Here is a 21,415-nt window from a genome sequence, read left to right as displayed (position 1 = left end):
AGAGGACAAGGTCTGAAAAGTCCCTTCTTTGGAGAATCAGTGATGACAAAAGCAGAAGATTCCTCACAGGAATAAAGTTCTGAGTAAAATTGTGGAGATAAATCCAGAAATATAAAGAAAACTGAGCAGAGCTCAGAGGAGACACCCTTAGCACGACGTGCGGTAGAAAATCTGAGGGACTAGGGCTCCTTCCAGGAAGGTTCTAGAGGGTGGTGAGATCTGATTGGCTCTTGGCCAAAGTTCAGTCCTTTTTACAAAAGGACATGGATATGTTACTAATGAGAGGCCTCTGGCCTATTGTTATGTATATGTCTTTATGACATTACTTTCTTTATATACCGGGGACTCCCACCCCGACGACGGGGAATGATTCAGGCATGTGAATCTATGAAAGATACCCATAATACTGGATAATTAAAACTACCTCTAAGTCCCTAGCATATGATAGGGCATGGCAATTTAGAGGCCAGCAGCCGTTTTCTGCACTTGCATGTGTTCACTGCTGAGCCTGAGGTCAGTTTAAAAGTATCCCTGTAAGTCACACAGAGCGAGATTGCTAAATTGTCATATCAGGCCACGCCCCCTTTCCCCACCACTCTGCAAACGCGCTCCCTGGCACGCTCTTGCATGGGGATTAAAGTCCACTTTGCCGCTGGGGGTCTTTGGGGACAACTAGCCTACCTGTTACCTCCAGTAAGCCCCACACAGTGGGATTGCTGAGAGGTGGACACATGCCACATCCCCTTTGTCCACAAAGGGTGTGTGACCTGTGTCGACCACTCTGCAAACGCGCCCCCTGGCTGGTAGAGTGAAGTCCCCTTGCCTCCTGGGGGTCCCTGGGGGCCAACTAGCCCTCCTGTTACCTCCTGTAAACCCCACACAGCTGGATTGCTGAGAGTGGTCCGAGGCCACGCCCCCTTTTTACACATCTATGCAAACACGCTTGGGGTGTGAAATCCACTACACTCCTGAGGTCCCCAGGACACAAGGGGACTTCATCACCCCACCAGCAGTGCGCCAAGAGGAGCATTTGGAGAGTGGTGTAAAAAGGGACGTGGCATTGTACCACCAGTGTGGGGCTTACTGTAGGTTCCTGGTGGCCTAGTTGGCCCCCAGGGACCCTCACTAGCAACGGGTACTTAATCCCCCAAAGCAGAGCGCACCAGGGGGCGTGTTTGCAGAGTCATAAAGGGAGGGGGCGGGGCCTTCAGCGAGTTGCTGTTTTTTAATTTTTTTATTTTCACATTTTTATTTAATGGGAGGGGGGCCACATGGACCCCCTTCCCTAGCCACTTCTGGCCCCGGGGACCCCATCCGAGCACAGCCAGCCTTCAAAATGCGAGAGCAGGTTTCCTGCTCTCGCATCCAAGAAGCAAAGCAGTGTTTGCTATGGGAGGGCGAGAGGCGTGCTACCCCCCTGCCATAGCAAACAGCATACCCCGGGACATTGCATGAGCTGGCCCTGGGGGGTGGCGGACCCCAGAGCCATTGAGGGCTCCAGGAGGGGGACCACACGTCCCCCTACCTACATTGCCAAAGCCCTGAGGAGGTGGTGGCCCCCAGGGCCAGGGGCCGCTACAGACCCCCACATTTAAATTAGTGTATGCCCCAGGGAGGTGGTGGGCTCCGGGGCAGTGTGGGAGGGGCAGGAGCCACCCACGCACACTTTCTTTTTTTTTTTTTAATAATGGCCCAGGGAGGTGGCGGTCCCCGGGGCTGTGGGGTGGGGGCCTAAGTCCTCCCCTTGATAATCAAAAAAGCCCCGGAGAGGTGGTGGTCCCCAGGGTTTGGGTGGGGATCTGTGAGGCCCCCTACAAATAATTAACAAAAACCCTGAAGAGATGGCGGTCCGTGGGGCTTGGGGGGCCCGTGAGACCCCCTCACCCACAAAATAAGAAAGCCTTGGGGAGGTGGCGGTCCCCGGGGCTTGGGGGGCCTGGGAGGCCCCGCATCCCTAATTGCTGAATTACTGAGAGTGGTCCGGGGCCAAGCCCCCTTTTTACACATTTCTGCAAACGCCGCCTGACGCACTGCTGTTCGGGGATGAAATCCACTTCACTCCTGAAGTCCTCAGGACACAAGGGGACCTCATCACCCCACCAGCTTCCTATTTTTTTATTTTCTCAGCCGGATTCACGCACCCAGGGCGAATTTGGCAGATTCTTTTTTAATGCTTTTTTGGGCCCTGGGGTTCCTTGTTGGACCCCTTAATCAGGCCTAGAGGGTCAGGGTGTTTCTACCCTGCCCCTTTTCTTCTTTTTTAACCTTTATTTTACTGTTTTCTTGTGACTCCGTAACTGAGTCAAAAGATGGCTGCCACAACATTCTGGTTTGGAGTGTTGGCAGCCTATCACAATGAAGCTCGTGCTCAGGAGGGTGCGCAAATCCTCCTCAGTGCTCAGATATCGATATTTTTATTTTATGAATTTCTCAGCAACTACTGAATGGATTTACACCATTTAAAAAAAACACGCTTTCTGGACCAAGACCTACCTTTTTGCCAAATTTGGAGTAATTCCGTTTAGCAGTTCTGTCTGTAGTCAGTTTCACAATTCCTATGGATATTAACATGGAGAAAACGCATTTTGGGACCCCCTTTTTTTCTCGGCCGCCGCTTGACAAATCACCCCAAAACATTTAAGATAGGACCTGACCTGAGTTCAAAATTTGCAAAGATTCGTCAAACGGTGCCAAAGATATTGGCAAAAGAAAAAACGCTTTTGAATAGAAACAAGGTCCTAACTATAACCACCTACTGGCGACCGACAGTAGGAGATATATATATATATATATATACTTGCTCAAGTGTGAATGCTGTTCAGTACCTGGACTTCTTCCCAACCCCATGTTTCACCTAAGTTGTTTTTTATGTATATTTTGTGCAATGTACATGCAATGAACACTGAAAGGCAACAGATACGGAGACTATGCAAAATATTTGAAAAAACAAAAACCGAGGATTTGAGTAGCTGGCAAACACAAATACATACCTTCAAGAACCCCAATGAAAGTAACATGCACACTGGTTCTCAGAGTAAACCATGTCAATGTACCTGAAATCACATGCTGTGCTCAGCTCTGCACCTCCTCCCAATGCCTTTCCTTGAACTAATGCCACGCTAACTAGAGGCAGCCTGTAAGAAAAAAATGATAATGCGAATCAAAGTTTTCACTCACAGGAGCAAGTAGTATTCTTGTGGATAGAGCAGCACATTCTCTCTGAAATTCCACATTATTACCACCAGTGTCTCCCACCCTTTCTCAATTAGGGCCAAAATTACAGTAAATTATAAGTGATGGCCGTGTACAGTTCATACAACGCACCAACATGACCGCGCTAATAACGGGCGAGCTCGCGCTACAAGGGCAAACAAACGCGACCAGCGTTGACCGCCATCTGTGTCCAATTAAGATAATTGGTTACAGATGGCACTGCTGCTCGCCCCCTCGGACTCTAGGCCAAGGCAGAGAGAAGGCTGGCCATGCACCCGCCTTTGGCCAATTGAGTGTTGTCTTTCTTAGAAAGACACACGCAAAGGCCAATAGGTGTGATTAAAAAAAAAGCACATGCACGAGCGTGTGTTTAAAGTTAAAAAGCCCTTACTTAAAGTCTCGCAGGGCAGCGCATACGCGGTGGCTCAGGCGAGACCTAAAAATGGCCATTACACTTTTCTCCATTACAAGAGCTCTATTAGCTACCATATCTACCCAGGATTGCTTTCTGTCGAAAAGAACCCCCATGTAGGAAAATGTATCCACCTTTCCAGCCTACGTGTGTCTATGTAAAATGCTGGGAGTTTCCTAGGGCGTGATCCTGCAACCAGAACAAAAGATTTTGATTAATTAACACAAAGGTCCAGACCTTTCATAAAATTTGAGTAAGCCTCTATAAATTTCTGCAGTGCCACCCCAGTTTTTGCTCATAACACTGCATCTGCATAAAGCAGTATAGGAAGGGAAGCTGCATTAAAAGAGGGGACATCTTTAGTAGACCCGGTCATAGAGGCCTGCACTCCATCAGTATAAATAGAAAAGAAACAAGCATTTACAATGCAATGGTTTTGCCTTTGTTAAAGTTAGAGCTATTGGCATTGCTCTTGACATTATTTTTATTTATGTTTTTTTTTAACATAAATAAATGGCATTGTCATTTACAATGCCAATAGCTTAATCTCTCGCAAATCCCACACACAAACACCCACACAGAGCCCCCCCACACACACACAGAGCCCCCCCACACACACACCCACACAGAGCCCCCCACACACACACCCACACAGAGCCCCCCACACACACAGCCACACAGAGCCCCCCACACACACAGCCACACAGAGCCCCCCACACACTGCGAGCCCCCCCCCCACACACACTGCGAGCCCCCACACACACTGCGAGCCCCCACACATTGCAGGCAACAGAGGCACGTAAACAGCTCTTAGGCGTAAGGCATTCTGAATCATAATTTGAGTAAGCTGAGGTGGGGTTGCTTTTGGAGAATTGTATGCTAGGAATGTCATTCTATTGTAGAAGACCAAGGCAAAAAAAAGTAGAAATAATATTTCAACAACAATAGAAAATGTAAGGGAAATATATTTGGAGTTTCAAGATCATAGTTCTGACCTATAGAGAGAATATTTCAACTAGGAAGTTAAGCTACTTTGTTTAAGGATATCCAATTCCCTAAATTAACACTTTAGAAAATACTGGAATAAATAAAGGAAAATCTGCAGAGCCAGTTGGTTTTCCGGAAAAGATATACTAGTTATTAGAGGAATAATGAGTTACTGTAGTTCAAGAAGTTATAAACCAAAAATGGGAACATAAGGACGGGGACAACCATAAATGGTCAGAAGCTTCCATCGGGACTTGGGGGTGGGGGGGACGGGACGGGACTTGGGGGGGGGGACGGGACTTGGGGGTGCGGGCGGGGGGGGGGACCGCGCGGGGTGTTAAAAAGTACATTGTTTAAAAATAAGAAACTCTCTTACCTCGTGAAACATCCCTGGCTTGTGTGCACAAGTAATCACACGCTGGGTAAGGACACCCAGAAGACACATGTGCAACTGCACAGCCCCCGCCAGAGTTTCCACCCGGGCCTGTAGAAGTTACACACACACACTCGACAGGAACTCGCACTTGTATGAGGAATACCCCCTCTTCCCCCCCCCCCCGAAGTTCTCTCAAGCGATAACAGGCTGTGTTAAATAAGTGTGAAAGAGGGAGGAAGGTGAACACTGACCTTTGAGCATTTCGATAACATGCATGTTTTTCTAGAGCACCCACTAACCCCTCCTCACCTTGATAATGGATCTCCTGGCTCCGGCAGCCGCAGACGGCGCACGTTTTCCTCCAAGTCTGATTCTCAATCTGCATGTTTGATCCTCTTCAGCCACCCACCCCTGCACGTGCTTCATGTTTGATCCTCTGCAGCCCCCCACCCACACCCCTGCACGTGCTTCCCGTATCCGCTGTAAGCACATATTCTTTTTCACCCTGTCCATTTAAACAGCTTGCTCCTCCCTCACAATTGAGGCACACGAGTGCATCTGTGCACGCAGCAGAGACGCCAAGGACTGGTTGTGCAGGTAGGGGGGCGGGAACGGGGCCGGGGAGACACGGAGAGCGAGGCAGCGGTAGGGGGGCAGGAACTGGGAGCCGAGGCAGCGGTAGGGGGGCGGGAACGGGGCCGGGGAGACACGGAAGCAGAAAGGCGCGGAAACCTACCCCTGGCCATGGCCATCTCAGGTAAACTGCCTCTGGAGCCGCACACGTTTCCCAAAGTCCTAAAGCCATTACCCAAATAACCGTATTTGCACAATGAGAGCCATGAACTTTCAAGGAGAGCACAGCGGCGAGATGTGTGTTTACAAAGCCTCATGTAGAGCTGCCTATTGTCTGCTCGTTTATTGCACAGTAACGGTAGCTGTTAACTGCCCTTACTCCTCACATCCTTGAAGTTCAGCGATATCCTGTACTTGCCAAGTTGTTTGGACTGTTTCTTTGCATTTTACAGGCATGTGTGGTTGTTAGTAATTTACACCTGTGTCAATTAGTCATTCGTCTTTTTTCACATTATAAGTATTTTCTATTCGTTATATCACTATAAGGGTATTCGATCTATCACTATAAGGGTGCATTAATCTTTTTTGCGTAGTCTATCGCCTGTTTATATCGCCACATTTTGGGGTATTTACACCTGACCTTGCAAGTCAATGTCCTTCTTTATTGTGGTTTGTTTTCCTGCGAAGCAAAAACATCTAAATAGACAATGTACTCTGAAATAGGTGCCTCCATGGCGCAAGTAATATCTTGAAATCTTTGTGCAGGGAGGCCCGCAGTCCTCTGGGTTTCTGTGGTGTCCGCATTCACAGACAAGCATGTTATTCGAACGGGAGCCGAGGCAGCGGTAGGGGGGCGGGAACGGGGCCGGGGAGACACAGAGAGCGAGGCAGCGGTAGGGGGGCGGGAACGGGAGCCGAGGCAGCGGTAGGGGGGCGGGAACGGGGCTGGGGAGACACAGAGAGCGAGGCAGCGGTAGGGGGGCGGGAACTGGGAGCCGAGGCAGCGGTAGGGGGGCGGGAACGGGGCCGGAAGACACAGAGAGCGAGGCAGCGGTAGGGGGGCGGGAACTGGGAGCCGAGGCAGCGGTAGGGGGGCGGGAACGGGGCACAGGAAGGCGGGTGCCGGCTCAATGCCGGACCAGATTCGGGGGCGTTCCTGAGGGCTTTTGGCTGATGTAGCGTGACGTAGCCAAAAGCCAAAAAATCTCGGGAACGCCCCCGAATCTGGTCCGGCATTGACGGACAGGCCCGTCTTCCAATGGCTAGCCTCCATTTATGGAGCTAGCCAATGAAAGACGGGGGCCGTTCCTGTCTCCCGTACTATTCTCATTAGGTTTTCGCCTGCGCGAAAAAGATGCGCAGAGCGCATCTTTTCGCCAGGCAAAACCTAAAAAGGGGTAAAGACGCAGCCCTGTTTGATGCCCTGCTTAATCAGAAAAGACCTTATGTACTCCCCATCCCTACCAAAGCAAACGTAGGCAGTAGCCTGAGCGTACATCTGTCCTATTAAATTAATTATGGCTGCCTCTATACCCATCTCTTCCATTATCTTCCGTAACTTGGAGTGGGTGATACAATCAAAGGCAGGCGCCAGATCCATAAATGCCATATAGATCTGACCATTCTTCGCCATTATGTATTTGGCATAGTCAAGCTCAAATTGAGGCATTGATCAATGGTCCCTTTGCTATTATGGAAACCGTACTGTGATGGTATCAGTATATTCCTCTTTCTAGCCCAATCCTATAGCCTATTCAACAGTAGGCGCCCCATCAGTTTTACAGTACTATCTAACAAAGAGATGGGTCTATAGTTCTGAGGTAGAGGCCAGTCCCTCTTTTTATAGATGGTCATTATTATTGAGCTTTTCCATGAGGCTGGAGGACTCACCTTACTCATAGCATTACAAATATTGGTCAAGAGTGGGGCCCAGAGGTCTTGATGATCTAAGAAAATATTTATAGGGACCCTGTCAGGGCCCGAGGCCTTTGCAGTACTGCACTAGGTTAGTCCACGCCTCACCTCACCTCTGCCATATCAAAGAACAAAGTATATATAACGGCTACCTGCCGGATATTAGCTGGGCAGGCCTGGGTCCCAGACATGAATATCTAATGTCCGGTCACTATCATCTTTAAGAAAGGGAGCATTAATCACTTTCCAAAGTCCCTACAGTTTTTAGTAGCAGCTGCTTGAAACCGATTTATCCAAGTTTCCTCCCTCAGGACCCTTATTCTGGCCTTCCGTACCTCTCTATATAGGTTACAGAAAGACCGTACCAGTCTCTGATTTCTTGGGACCATTCTAAGAGCAGCACGCAGCTCCCTTAAGGTCTTTAAATATGACACATCAAATCAGCAAACCAATGGGATCGTTTTGGGAGAATCAGAACTGACCAGATTACTTTTACCTTCATCCAGTACTCAGAGAATACCACCATCAGACCTTCCAGATTGTGATTAGGGTCTAAGCATATCAATACCTCACTCAATTGTTTTTAGATATTATCAATGGCACAACTCTCTCTTTATTGATTTTATCCCTTTTTAGAATGTAGCCATTATTCCTTGGATTGGTCTTGGGACCTTGTCTGCTACAGACTTGTTATCCACCCCCATATCATAGAACAAAAGAGGGCTGCATGATCAATATAAATATCCGTAACTCCCTGGATAAAATACATTGCCTACGCGTTTCAGACATAAATCGTCCTTTTTCACAGGCAGAGCGACCCCAAATGAAAGGCAAAGACTGCTGCTAGATAATACAAGTGCCTTTTATTGCCCACAGGTGAAGGCTCATAGATATGAAAAAATGGCATTCTGGCAACAGCAGTTCTATAATCAGCCTCGTAGTTTGTTTTAAACACTAAAGTCACTCTAAATATATACTTTTATCAATTCAGTCATTAGTGGGCTATCCAGAGAAAGCAGACAGTGTTGCAATCAAAAATCTGCCAACACGATATTCCAGAACGGCTCTAAACATGCAGAACCACAGGCCCACTTTTCCTGCGCTGGGGCAATCCCCACGGCATGGCTGGTGTGCATTGTATTAAGTTCCACACTTGCCAAAGCTTTAGGATGTACTCTAATCGATCAAAATAAGCCAGCAACACCATCTGCAACTCCCTGGATAAAATAGATTGCCTACGCATTTCAGACATAAATCGTCCTTTTTCACAGGCAGAGCGACCCCAAATGAAAGCCAAAGACTGCTGCTAGATAATACAAGTGCCTTTTATTGCCCACAGGTGGAGGCTCGTAGATATGAAAAAATAGCATTCTGGGAACAGCAGTTCTATAATCAGCCTCGTAGTTAGTTTTAAACACCAAAGTCACTCTAAATATATACTTTTATCAATTCAGCCATTAGTGGGCTATCCAGTGAAAGCAGACAGCGTTGCAATCAATAATCTGCCAACACGATATTCCAGAACGGCTCTAAACATGCAGAACCACCGGCCAGCTTTTCCTGCGGTGGTGCAATCCCCACGGCATAGCTGCTGTGCATTGTATTAAGTTCCCCACTTGCCAAAGCTTTAGGATGCACTCTCATCGATCAAAACAAGTCAGCAACACCATCCGCAACTCCCGGGATAAAATAGATTGCCTAAGCGTTTCAGACATAAATCGTCCTTTTTCACAGGCAGAGCGACCCAAAGCACAAGTTACTTACCTTCCGTAACGATATATCTGTAAGAAACAGTAGTTAGTGTTAGATTCCTTACCTTAGAATATCCCCAGGCATCAGACTGGATCTGGAAAGTTTTGCATTGCAGTACCCCTGCGCGTCGGTAGGCGTTGTCTGCGGCTCCGCATCCGTCGTCGGGATGACGTCGCCGGAGTACTTAGACGCCGCCCTCGCGCGCTGACGTCAGTTCTATACACAGCTTTTCCAAGCCAGGAACGCAGAGCCATGATGAAAACCGACACTGTTGCCATAAAACTAGGGCCCTCAAAGGGATGTACCTTAACCCTGGATATCGGTTCGCAGAACAGGGAGGATAGGTGGGGCGGTAAGGAATCTAACACTAACTACTGTTTCTTACAGATCTATCTTTAACGAAGGTAAGTAACTTGTGCATCTGAAAGAAACAGGTTAGTGTTAGATTCCTTACCTTAGAATAGATACCCCTGCAATACCAACCCCGGTGGTGGGTCTGCGAACCAATAATCACACCAGAAAGTCCTGGAGAACGGAACGTCCGAAAAAGCTGTCTCTCCGGATTTGACTGTCCCGGCAGTAGTGTCTAGCAAACGTGTGCAGCGAGGCCCACGTAGCTGCCTGACAGATGTCCTGCAAGGGGACTCCCCGACCCAGGGCAGTAGTAGCTGCCGTGGCCCGAGTGGAATGGGCCCTAAGCCCAACAGGGGGCTCCTTTTTAGCCAAAGAGTAGCATACCTTGATGCACAACACGACCCACCGAGAGATGGTCCGTTTGTGCACCGCCAGTCCCTGCTTAGTGCCCACGTAACCAACAAAGAGCTGGCCGTCCACCCGGAACTGGCGTGTGCGGTCATATAGAATGAGTGCACACATTTTGGGTCCAGACGGTGGAGCCTCTCTTCCTCTTTCGAGGTATGCAGAGGCGGAAAGAAGGTGGGCAAGGTGATGGACTGCCCGATGTGGAAGGCTGTGACTACCTTGGGCAGGAAAGAGGGACGCGTTCTAAAGACAACTTTGTCCGGATGGACAGAAAGGAAAGGAGGTTTGGAAGAAAGAGCCTGGAGCTCACTCACTCTCCTGGCAGAGGTGATGGCGACCAGAAAGGCAGTCTTAAGAGTGAGAAGACGAAGAGGGCAATTGTGAAGTGGCTCGAAAGGAGCGCACATCAAAAAAGTAAGAACAAGGTTCAAGTCCCACTGAGGCATCACGAAGGGAACAGGAGGAAACATGTGAGTGATGCCCTTCAAGAATCTATTTACAACAGGGGACTTGAAAAGAGAAGGCTGATCAGGTAGCCTTAAAAAGGCTGAAATGGCAGAGAGGTAGACCTTGATAGTGCCTAGAGCAGAGCCCTGCTGGGCAAGAGAAAGAAGAAAGAGGAGAACCTCTGAAAGGGGGGCAGAAAGAGAATTCACAGCCTTTGCTGTGCACCATGCCACAAATGTATTCCACCTGCAAGTGTATACCGATTTTGTGGAGGGACGCCTGGCTGCCAGAATCACATCACAGACTTCAGGAGGCAAGTCAAATGGCCTCTACTGTTGCTGCTCAATCTCCACGCATGGAGGTGGAGACTGGACATGTTCGGGTGGAGGACCATCCCCTGCTGCTGCGACAGAAGGTCCTCCTGAAGAGGCAGACGAATCAGGGGATCGACTGACATGCTGAGCAGCTCGGGATACCAGTATCTTCGTGCCCAGTCCGGAGACACAAGGATGACTTGGGCCCGGTCGCGCCTGATCTTCTTCAGCACTCTGGGCAGAAGCGGTATAGGCGGAAAGGGGTACAATAGACTGCAGCTCCACTCGCGACGAAAAGCGTCTCCGAGCAAGTGCCGCCTTGGAAATTCCAACGCGCAGAACTGATGACATTGCACATTCTCTTCTGTGGTGAATAGATCTAACTAAGGCTCTCCCCACTGCTGAAAGAGACCTTGCGCCAGGACAGAGTTCAGACGCCATTCGTGATCCATCATGCACCGACGGCTGAGTTCGTCCGTCCTGGTGTTCAGGGAACTTGCCAGGTGTTGAACCACCAGGGTCACGCCCTGATGTTCCAGCCATTGCCAGAGGCGCAGAGCCTCCTGACACAGGGTCCACGACCCCACCCCACCCTGTTTGTTGGAGTACCACATGGCGGTGGTGTTGTCCGTGAACACCTGCACTACACTCCCCCGGACAGAGGGGAGGAATGCTTTCAGTGCAAGTCGGATTGCCCGCAGCTCCAGAAGGTTGATGTGGAGCCGGGACTCCGCCAGAGACCAGAGGCCTCTGATCTCCGCCTCTCCCATGTGGCCCCCCGAGGCCAGGAGGGACGCATCCGTCACGACTACGTGCTCCGGTTGGGGTAGGGAGAGGGATCTGCCGCTGACCCAATCGCGGTCCGTGAGCCACCACTGCAACTGTCTTGCAGTGCCCTCCGAGATCAGGACGTGGTCGGACAGGTTGCCTTGATGCTGGGCCCACTGAAACTTCAGGTCCCACTGCAGAGCCCGCATCCGCCACCGGGCGTGATGCACCAGAAGGATGCAGGAGGCCATCAGTCCCAGAAACCGCAGCGTCAACCTGACGAGACTCGGGATAAAGGCTGAAAGATCGGAATCAGAGCCTGAATATCCCAAACCTGCTGTTCGGGAGGATAAACCCGAAACTGCGCAGAGTTCAGAACTGCTCCGATGAAGAAGAGCTTCTGAGAAGGACACAGGTGTGACTTCGGCACATTGTTGGAGAACCCCAGCAGGTGCAGGAGGTTGGCCGTAGTCTGGAGGTGGCTGACGACTGTCTGGGGCGAGCCCGCCTTCAACAACCAGTCGTCGAGATAGGGGAAGACTGGCACCCCGCAGATGAGCTGCGACCACCGCCATCACTTTCGTGAACACCCGAGGGGCGCTGGTAAGGCCGACGGGGAGCACAGTAAACTGAAAGTGCTCGTGGCCTACCGTGAACCGCAGGTAGCGCCGTTGGGCCGGCAGGACGGGGATGTGAAAATAAGCATCCTGCAAGTCCAACATCACCATCCAGTCTCCAGGGTCTAGGGCTGCTAAGATCTAAGCCAAAGTCAGCATCTTGAACTTCTCCTTCCGGAGGAAGCCGTTGACGTTCCGCAGGTCCAAGATAGGACGTAGGCCCCCTTTCGCCTTCTTGGGAACCAGAAAGTAGTGGGATTAACAACCACACCCTACTTCTGGCCCAGGAACGTGCTCCATGGCCTCCTTGGCCAAGAGGGCCGTAACTTCCTCTTGCTGAAGTTGCAAGTGATCCCCCGACACGCGGTGGCATGGCTGGAGGGGTCACCTCGAAGGTGAGGGAGTAGCCCCTTCGGACGATTTGCAGCACCCACTTGTCCGATGTGATGGTGCGCCAGTGGAGGAGGTGATGGCGAACCCTGCCCCCCACTGGCGTCGAATGGGCCTGAAAGCTCGGACTAGGAAGGCTTTGAGGCGGATGCTGCGGGGGTGGATGTGGACTGGCCTGGCCGCTGTCCCCTGGCAACGCCACAGCGGTTACCAAGTCCGCCGCCGCGCTGGATGTTAGTCTGCTGCCCGTGGCTGGCAGGATGTGAGGGGGCGCCCCTTCCTTGGCCACAAAAGGAGCAAAAGGCAGTTGTTTGCTGGTGCTGGCCCGACAGGCCCAAGGACTTGGCCGTAGCCCTGGAGTCCTTGAAACGCTCTAGCGCACTGTCTGCCTTGTCGCCAAAGAGACGACAGCCATCAAACGGCATGTCCATGAGGAAATTCTGGACATCAGCCGAAAAGTTGGTGGACCTCAGCCAGGCGTGGCGGCGAACCGCCACCGTCGTGGAAATCGCCCTACCCAGCGAATCCGTGGTGTCCAGCCCACATCACATAGAATACCGTGCTGCATCTTGCCCTTCCGCAAGGGCTTGAGCGAGTTTGACCCGGGCCTCCTCCGGGCAACCTGGCAGCACTTCCGCGACCGTGTTCCACAGAGAGTGGGTATAACGGCCCAAAAGGCAAGCGATGTTGACTGATCGCAACCCCAAACTGAGTGAGGAGAACAGCTTCTTTCCGAACTGCTCATACCTTTTGGATTCCCCATCAGGTGGAGCAGTCGGGAATGCGGTCTGGGAGTTAGAGGCCTAGATAACCAGGCTCTCGGGGTGGGGTGGGTGGACAGGAAGCTAGGGTCGCCCGGGGCCGGGCGGTGGCGCCTGGACACGTTCCAATCTACAGGGGGACCTGCAGCGGGCCTGGACCAAGTGCCCAACAGAACGTCAGTAAGGGCCTCATTAAGCGGCAGTAGAGGCTCCGAAGAGCTTGCCTGCGGTTTAACCCCTTCAATGCTCATGACTAGCTCAGCTCGTCATGAGGTACACCTCTCGTGTGCTCATGACGAGCTGAGCTCGTCATGAACCATGGTATTCTATAAATCTCAGCATAGGAGGGAAATAGTCGTAGCAGCCATGGTGTTAAGGACCTCGGTGAGGAGGTTTGTCCTCACGGCCGCGATGGGGAGCTCAAGAGCCAAGGCCTTGGCCGCCCTCGTCAGCACCACGCTGAAAGCAGCCCCCTCCTCCGTAGCCATGGTAGGAGGGGAGACAAAGACAGTGTCGGGCGAAGTGTCCAAACCACTGGCCTCCCCTAGATCCACTGCCCAGTCCTGATACGACTGGCACTCCTGTGCCAGAGGGTCCTCAGACCCCTCCCAATCTCCATCGCCTCCCATCTCCTGATACTCAGGTTCAAAGGATGGGGCCGGATCATAGAAGAATTGTTCTTCTCTTGGCATCGAAAGCGGCGTCGAGCAACGCCGGTCCGACGCCGGATCCGGACCGGGGACGACGTTGTCCGGGGACGGCGTCGGTGGCGACACCCTGGGAGTAGGCGCTGGCGGATGGGTCATAAGGCCGACCAGCGGCGACCTGGATCCAGAGCCGGATTCGGTGGGGCCCCGCGGCGTCGGGCCGAAGCACTCGACGGCATAGGGGCAGAAGCACCTGGCCCGCTTGGGCTCCCAGTCAGGGCCGCGGGGCCTGAAGGCGCCACAGCGGGACCCGACGGAGGAGAGAGCGACCTCATGGCCATGAGGAAGGCATCGATCTCCTCCGGCGTCGCGTTCAGCCCAGGGACCGCGGGTATGGGGCTGGCAGGGGTGCTTGCGGCTCCGGCGGAGCTGCGTGGGCGGTATCGCCCGAACCCCCGGCCACATCGCGCGAGCGTCTGGGGGAGTCGGAAGAGCGATGTCGTCTCTTCGACTTCTTGTGCCTCTTACCTGAGGACTTGGAGCCCGACGAATGGTGTCGACTCGCCGAGCTTCGATGACTGTGGCCCGCAACCGGTCCTTCGACCTCCTCCTCGACCAGGACCGTGAACGGCGCGGGGACGACTGCCGGAGCTCGAGGTGCTTACGGGACCGCTTCCGCCTAGCCTTCGACGTCAAGGCCCGGCAGTCGGAGCACGACTTGTCATCAAGGTCGGCCCCAAGGCAATATAGGCACCGGCGATGGGGGTCGGTAACCGACATCAGTCGGTTGCAATCGGCACAGGGCTTGAACCTGGGCATCCCTACCGGCACCGATAGTCTTACAACTCGAAAACAGGATCAAAAAGATCAAAAAAGTTAGTCAAAAAGTGACTAAGGAGTACTGCTTTTTCCAGATCTGCGCTTGCTGGCGCGGAAAAAAGAAGAACTGATGTCAGCGCGCGAGGGCGGTGTCTAAGTACTCCGGCGACGTCATCCCGGCGCCAACGACGGACGCGGAGCCGCAGACGACGCCTACCAACGCGCAGGGGTACTGCTATGCAAAACTTTCCGGATCCAGTCTGACGCCTGGGCATATTCTAAGGTAAAGAATCTAACACTAACCTGTTTCTTTCAGATATGAAAGGCAAAGACTGCTGCTAGATAATACAAGTGCTTTTTATTGCCCACAGGTCTTGGGCACTTTGTGCCTCCCCTTTTCCTTTTAACTGGTGGTTCTATCGGTGAGATTGCCCCAGCATCGCAAAAACTTGAAGGGATGCTGCATAGATTTGTAGATGGATCCACACTTACTGCCGACTCTGCTTGGGCCAAAAAATCCATCATCGGAGACATTGTAGTTGAATCCAAGCCTCTCCTACACTTCCTCGAGTGAGAGGTGGCATTCAATAAGCTTGATCTCCTTTGACAGCAAATTCAACCCCCTGATCAGGAATGAATCGAGGGTATTAACTACTTTCCCCCATCTCTTGATGTTTAGCTTGTCACTAGCCCATTTCTATCAGTCTCAATTTCCAGTGCCAGGCGGTCAACAGCGCAGAGGGGGCCCCAGCCCAGCCTCTTCCAGTCGCTGACGGCATGGATGGGCTCGTCCTTAGCCAGGACACAACCATGCGCGCAGCCCATGCCACAGGACAATATTGCGCTTATCACTGCATTGCGGAGCCACAAAGGCTGCTGGGTAGTGTAGACTTTTGCCTCCTGGGCTCTTCCTGGCACATACCCCGGCTCTTCCCACACACAGAGGACTCCAAGCGGCTACACGCGCCACGGGTGATATTACACTAATCAGCACATTGAGGGGCCGTAAACGCTGCTGGGGAGTGTAGTCCTTCCCCTCCTGGGCTCTTCCTGGCACAGTGTGGCTGTCCCCACACACGGAGGACTCCAAGCAGCTATAATAGTAATCAAAGGAATTTACACTTACAAAATAAAGATTATAAATTGCAAGGTATGGTCTGACCATTGTGAAGAAATGTTGGAACAAATTAGCTCTTTATTAACACCACAATGCCCAAGAATAAGTGGGAGAGAGAGAAAAAAGTAGAGAGATTGTACTGTAGAGAGAATTTCTTCTATTGCCCTTGTTTTTACTGAAACGAAAAAGGGTGATCACACTATATGGTGAATGAAGCAATCTATAGGCTGTCCCTCTCTGTGTCTTAAGTACAAATATGGGCACATCTTGTTCTCTCCTGCTGCTCTGGGAGTCGAGAAATCTGCTAATTAACTTTCTCAAATGATCACACATTGCATCATTCGGTAGAAACACTGCGAAATCCAATAGGTCTCACCTTTATAATGTGCATGCTAAACTATAGGTTTTGGCAATGCTTCTTTTAAAACATTGTTAAAAGAGCAAAATTAAAATGAAAATACTGGAGGAAAAGGAAACACTTATGTTAAGGTATCTCGTATTAATTTAATATTATCAGTCTATATAAAGAACATGGTATATTTTTCAACAGGTAAACAGAAAACAATGAAAACAAGCATTGGCATAGCCAATAGGTCTCGCCTTTGGGACCTTATAAGTAAGTGGGCGTGCCTGGCCGATTTTTAATCCGAATCCAACCCTGGTCTGGGACGAATAGGTTCTGGTACCAGGAAGCACCTGGACTGCATGGGGTAAAGCTGCGGCAGGACCCAATCTATGCCACTCCTACAAACTGCCGCCTCCAAGCAGGGCAGCCATATTTTACCTGTTACATTAACACAACTGCTCTGCAGGGCAGCCTTGCTGGCAAAATAGCTTAGTACTTCCCAGGAGGACATTGAAATTACATAGAACGGTGGCGTCTAAAGAAGGTTTTTTTAGACTGGGATTTGCGCAGGTTCTCCTCCATTCTTACGGCACAGTCACACAAAAACCTTAACCATCACACCAGCTTGCCAAGGCGGGACCTATTGGCTTGAGCAAGGCAAGTGTGCACCCATTCAGCCATGCAGGGCTGGGACTTTGGTGATATCACGGCAGGCTGGCACGAGGCACCATGAGAGATAATGGCTGAACGTTCTTGACAAGTCATTGCTAATCAGGATGTTTTTATTTTATATTTATGTAGTGGCAGTAACATTTCGAACAGAAGCATTGTACTGAGGACAGTCACTCAGGAAAGGTGCCACGGCGGTTAACTCAAGCCAAAGTCAGGAATGGTTGTCTGCAAGGACGACACTGCAATGATGAACAGCAAAGACAGTTAAACGACATCAGTCATCGCGAAGCACTTAACACATCAGACCAGACTACTCTGTTGGAAGCCCTGGCACCAGCCCCGATGTCACTGTGGGGAAACTAAGCTGCTGAAATAGCTCTGATGGCTGAAGGGCAGCAGAGATCTGGAATTCACTGCCCTGCAAGCTAGAGACTAAATACAGCGAAGCCCGGTCTAACTTTCCTCCTCCTGAAGTCGATAAACTTGGTTGAATATTAACAAGTCTTGGCAGTTGCACTTATGTGGACGTTGCAATGTCGATCATAACTTCCAATATCTCCTCCCAAACACATGTCCCTTGGAAACACGCCCCCGCTCAGCCCTGAAGGTCACGCTCTGAAGACTCAGACTTTCACCGGTCTGTTGATAAAAGGCGGGACCACTGCAATGGGTGATAACAGGAATTCCATTTAGTGCCTAGACACGGCACCACCATTCTGCCAGCTTTCCGTGGCAAGAGGGGTAAAGTGCCTGAATGGGGTTCATGTCAATGTGAATTATTAGAAAAACGCACACTGACATACTCTATATGCACGCTTCCGTTCTGCACAGTGCACGTACTAATAGTGCTGCAAATTGAAAGAAAAAAAAAATGAACACGAGCGCTAGATACAAAAATAAATAAACAGCCACCTCTATTTAACAACCCGAGCTGAAAACGATAAAAACACTCACCCCCACCCCGCATTTTTATCTGATTGTTTTGTGCAAAGGCTTTTGGTGTCAGAGGTGTTTAGGGGGTATTTATAAATCTCCAGTAAAGTGTTTCAAAAAGAATTCACGACTCGGGTCAAAGTAGTCCACATAAACAGACTTTAATATCCAGTGGACAGGAACACAAGTGTAACACTAACTGGTAATTAAACTTTCACTTGAAATGGAAAACGTGTTTTCTAAAACACAATCCTGTCATAATCTCCTATTTTTGTGTTGAACCTTGTTGACTGTATGCAACCGAAAGACAAGGTGTGCGCAGACCCGTTAGGGCACCGCTGTGTATGTTCAGGCAGAAAATATATACATTTTAATCACACGGAACCCATAAGGTACACACAAAATGAGCTGGTGTGTAAACAAATTCGCCAAAGCACAACGGTTTTATTTGTTTGCGCAAAGAGGAGCAGGGCCTGTGCCCCGTATGAATCCCCTTCGGTGGAAGCCGGCCGCACTGAAAATATTGTTGCGGGAAATATTTACCCCACCCCCAAAAGTCAGCCGGGGCAAGGAGTTGCACACACAGTCACTGACAACAAATAAGCTGTTTTGCTGGTGATAAAACTGTTCGAGGCATCGGCAATCAATATAATAGCCGAAGTGAGAAGGCTGTAATTGCGCATAGATTCTCAGGGGCCGTAATGAATGGCCCCGGCCCTGCCTTTGATCCCGGGGACTCGTTTGTTCATCCTGTCAGTATTGGCATCCGAGCACCGCTCCGTCTTGTCAATCTTCATCTGTTTTTAAACAATCCTCCCGCGCCAATGCTGACTGACGGCCGCGAGATGAAGGAGAAACAATGCACGCGCGCACTCAAGAGTCCAAAGAAAGTGTTTCATCAAGACCGCCAGAAATATTGTAAGCACCTAACAAATATGGACTTTTTATCCACCTAAAAAAAAGGAGTGCCCCCTCTTAATTAAAGTGGGCAACGGGAGGGAGTGCAGCGCGGGGTTGTCCGGGTCGGCGGAGCTAAATGAAGTAGGTCCGCCTTTTGTGTGCATACAAATTGAGTTTACTTTGAGAACGATTTATTTCCTTTAATTGAAAGGCTCTTTTGAAAGGAGACTTCTCGGCTCTCCCCCCTCCGCCGCACTCTCTTCCTTCGAGTCACATCAGGCTTGTAATCAGCAACAAAAGCTGACATGAATCAACGGCGAATTGACAGGGGCTGACAAATAACTGATTGATTGCAAGCGGGCAGCACTGACAAGTGATGGAGGGGTGGAGATGAAAAAGAAACAAGCAACAAACACTTGCGCGGCAGCAGGGGGGAGGGATTCAGTCGCGGGAGTGAATCTCCTGATGTGCACGCGTTGCTATTGAAGGCAATGGAAGGCGTGCACGTGCTTGGCTGAAAAGCCTAAGCGCTCGGAAAAGGTCGTTTTCCTTTGCAGCGCATGCGCACTGCCAAGGCTCGACCTAAAATGTAAGCACTTACTGGAGGTGATTCAGTTTAAAAATGTCAGAAGATTAGTTGAAGGTACCTAACGGAATATGAACGCTATCTTAGCAAGTGTGCGAATTTAAAGGAAAACGTTTGCCATTTACTTTCCAAACGACTAGGAACTTGAACAAATTCTGTAGCCATATGGTACCTGCAGCATCACAGGGAGCAGCTTTAAGGGCCTCTGGGAAAAGAGGCATTTCCCGTCAATCTTCTGCCTCATACAAAGCCTGACTCTTCCCCCAGTAACATAAATGCTATATTTGAGTGCTATAGCATGGGCTTTTATGTAACATGTGAAAAGAAGAGGGTAAAAGAAAACCAGCATTATAAAGTCTGCTTTTCGGTGAAACCTAATAAAAATATAATTGTCTCTGTACTTTTATGGATGAGCGGGTTGTGGTCGGAAGCAACACAGAGAGCACAGGGGTTCAGGAATGTGAAGGGGCAGAGCACATGTGGAGAGAGCAAGAAAACGCATGCATTCCACAGGAATGTTTTAAAAAAAATTGTTTCCTGATGTGAACTATGAAAGGATACATGTCATCCAATCAAAAGGATGGTAAAGAAGCTAGGCTTTAGGGGATGGATAAGCACAAGGAGAGGAAGGGAAGCCATCAAATAAACAATAAGCAAATGATATTGACAAGAAAGCCAACCTATGATGAGGAATGGGAGACTGAAAGGACACTTTAGGGAATGGCACTAGTGATCTGTAGGCGAAACCTGTAAAGGAGGACTCTCAAAGAGGTTCAGTAAAATTTCCTGACACAATCCTTGTCAGGGCGAATCACAAGAGTCACTAAATCAACCTGTGTTTCACCCTCTGGTAGTCGGGCTTAACTTAGAGGCAATGTGTAAAGTATTTTCACAGTACTCAAACAGTGATGAAGTGAAAGCACAAGATAAATCCCAAAATAATTCAGAAACATAGAGTAAATTTTAATTAATAAAATTACACCGGAAAGACAAAAACCGTATCTGTAGAAACAGAGTTATTCATTTTTAAAGTTTATGTTTAAAAATAGCACCAAAAAGTGTTAATATCAGGGATTTACGGGTAGCCACCATACCTGCCGCTGGGGAATTGCGCTGGTGCCCTTTGCATACAAACCTGCGGTTCTCTAAGCGCCTTCTTTGGTATTCTGCGCTCTCATCCACACCTTAAGTACTTGCACCCACTTGGCCTACTGTGCACATTTTCAGTTCATCATGGTCCTGGGTATGTAGGGTATGGAGCTCAACACCTTAGTTCACCTTTTTGGGCAGAACATTAAGTGGGTCTGTGTACTGAATACTGTTATGACTTTTCACAACAGGAGACAGGGGCAGAATACTGGTGAGCCATTCTCAGATGCCAGGTTATCCACAACAACAACATAAGGGTGAGTCATCCTCAGGTGCCAAATCATCCACAACAACAACTTGAGACGACCGGCCAAGTTCTCATGAGGCCTCAAAGTCCCTGCTGCAATTTTAAAACTCTGAACCATAAGTACCCTGGCTCCTGAACATTCCATGCTTTGCATCAAGGAATTCAGATGTGATACCTTTCCTGCCTAGTCTTCGACTTTGGATCACACTTTTCCATCTGGATATAAGTACTCTATTTAAGAGCTCTCACGCTTTGGTATTAGTCCGGCTGCTGCTGGGCTCGTTGGGAGCTACTTGTGGCCTTGCTTGAGCCTCTGGCCATGTACCTGGATAAAGGAAAGCTTGGTACCTCTCACCACTATCAAGAACTCTGGGCATTCAAGCTGATGAACATTCTAAAAACAGCAGTTATTTAGCTGCGTAGTTAAGTTTGTTGTTTATTGTGTTCTCTTTCAAACTCACTAGAAACTCTTTATTTTTGTGCAACTGGCGTGCTAGCATGAGGAGAAACACTAAATATCAGTGTGCACTTTCTAGCATACTTGTGGAGATTGCACATCTACTAGGTACACAGGTTGATACTCTAAATGAGTTATGTGTTGTGATCTATATAATGTTGAGCTGTGACAAGTAATGTAATTTACACGTGATATTCTTGTTTGTGTACAGCATTGTGCAGTCATAGTGTGCTGCCCCTCCTCCAGTGTGCTTGAT

At 49.8% G+C, this 21,415-nt stretch overlaps 1 protein-coding gene across 2 annotated transcripts in view; it reads right to left on the bottom strand.

The window, feature by feature from the left end:
• The window catches only part of ECHDC1 (ethylmalonyl-CoA decarboxylase 1), a 329,806-nt gene that overhangs the window by 79,306 nt on the left and 229,085 nt on the right, over positions 1 to 21,415 (bottom strand). For both annotated transcript variants that reach the window (XM_086927019.1, XM_086927020.1), the window contains exon 5: positions 3,054 to 3,134. In XM_086927019.1, coding sequence (XP_086783145.1) covers positions 3,054 to 3,134 — 81 coding nt within the window. The remainder of the gene's footprint in view (positions 1 to 3,053; positions 3,135 to 21,415) is intronic.

This window comes from Lissotriton vulgaris, chromosome 6 (genome assembly GCF_964263255.1).
Source record: "Lissotriton vulgaris chromosome 6, aLisVul1.2, whole genome shotgun sequence".
NCBI classification, from domain to species: Eukaryota; Metazoa; Chordata; class Amphibia; order Caudata; family Salamandridae; genus Lissotriton; species Lissotriton vulgaris.
The sequence above is the reverse complement of the archived record's forward strand: the minus strand, read 5'-3'. Positions and strand labels throughout refer to the sequence as shown.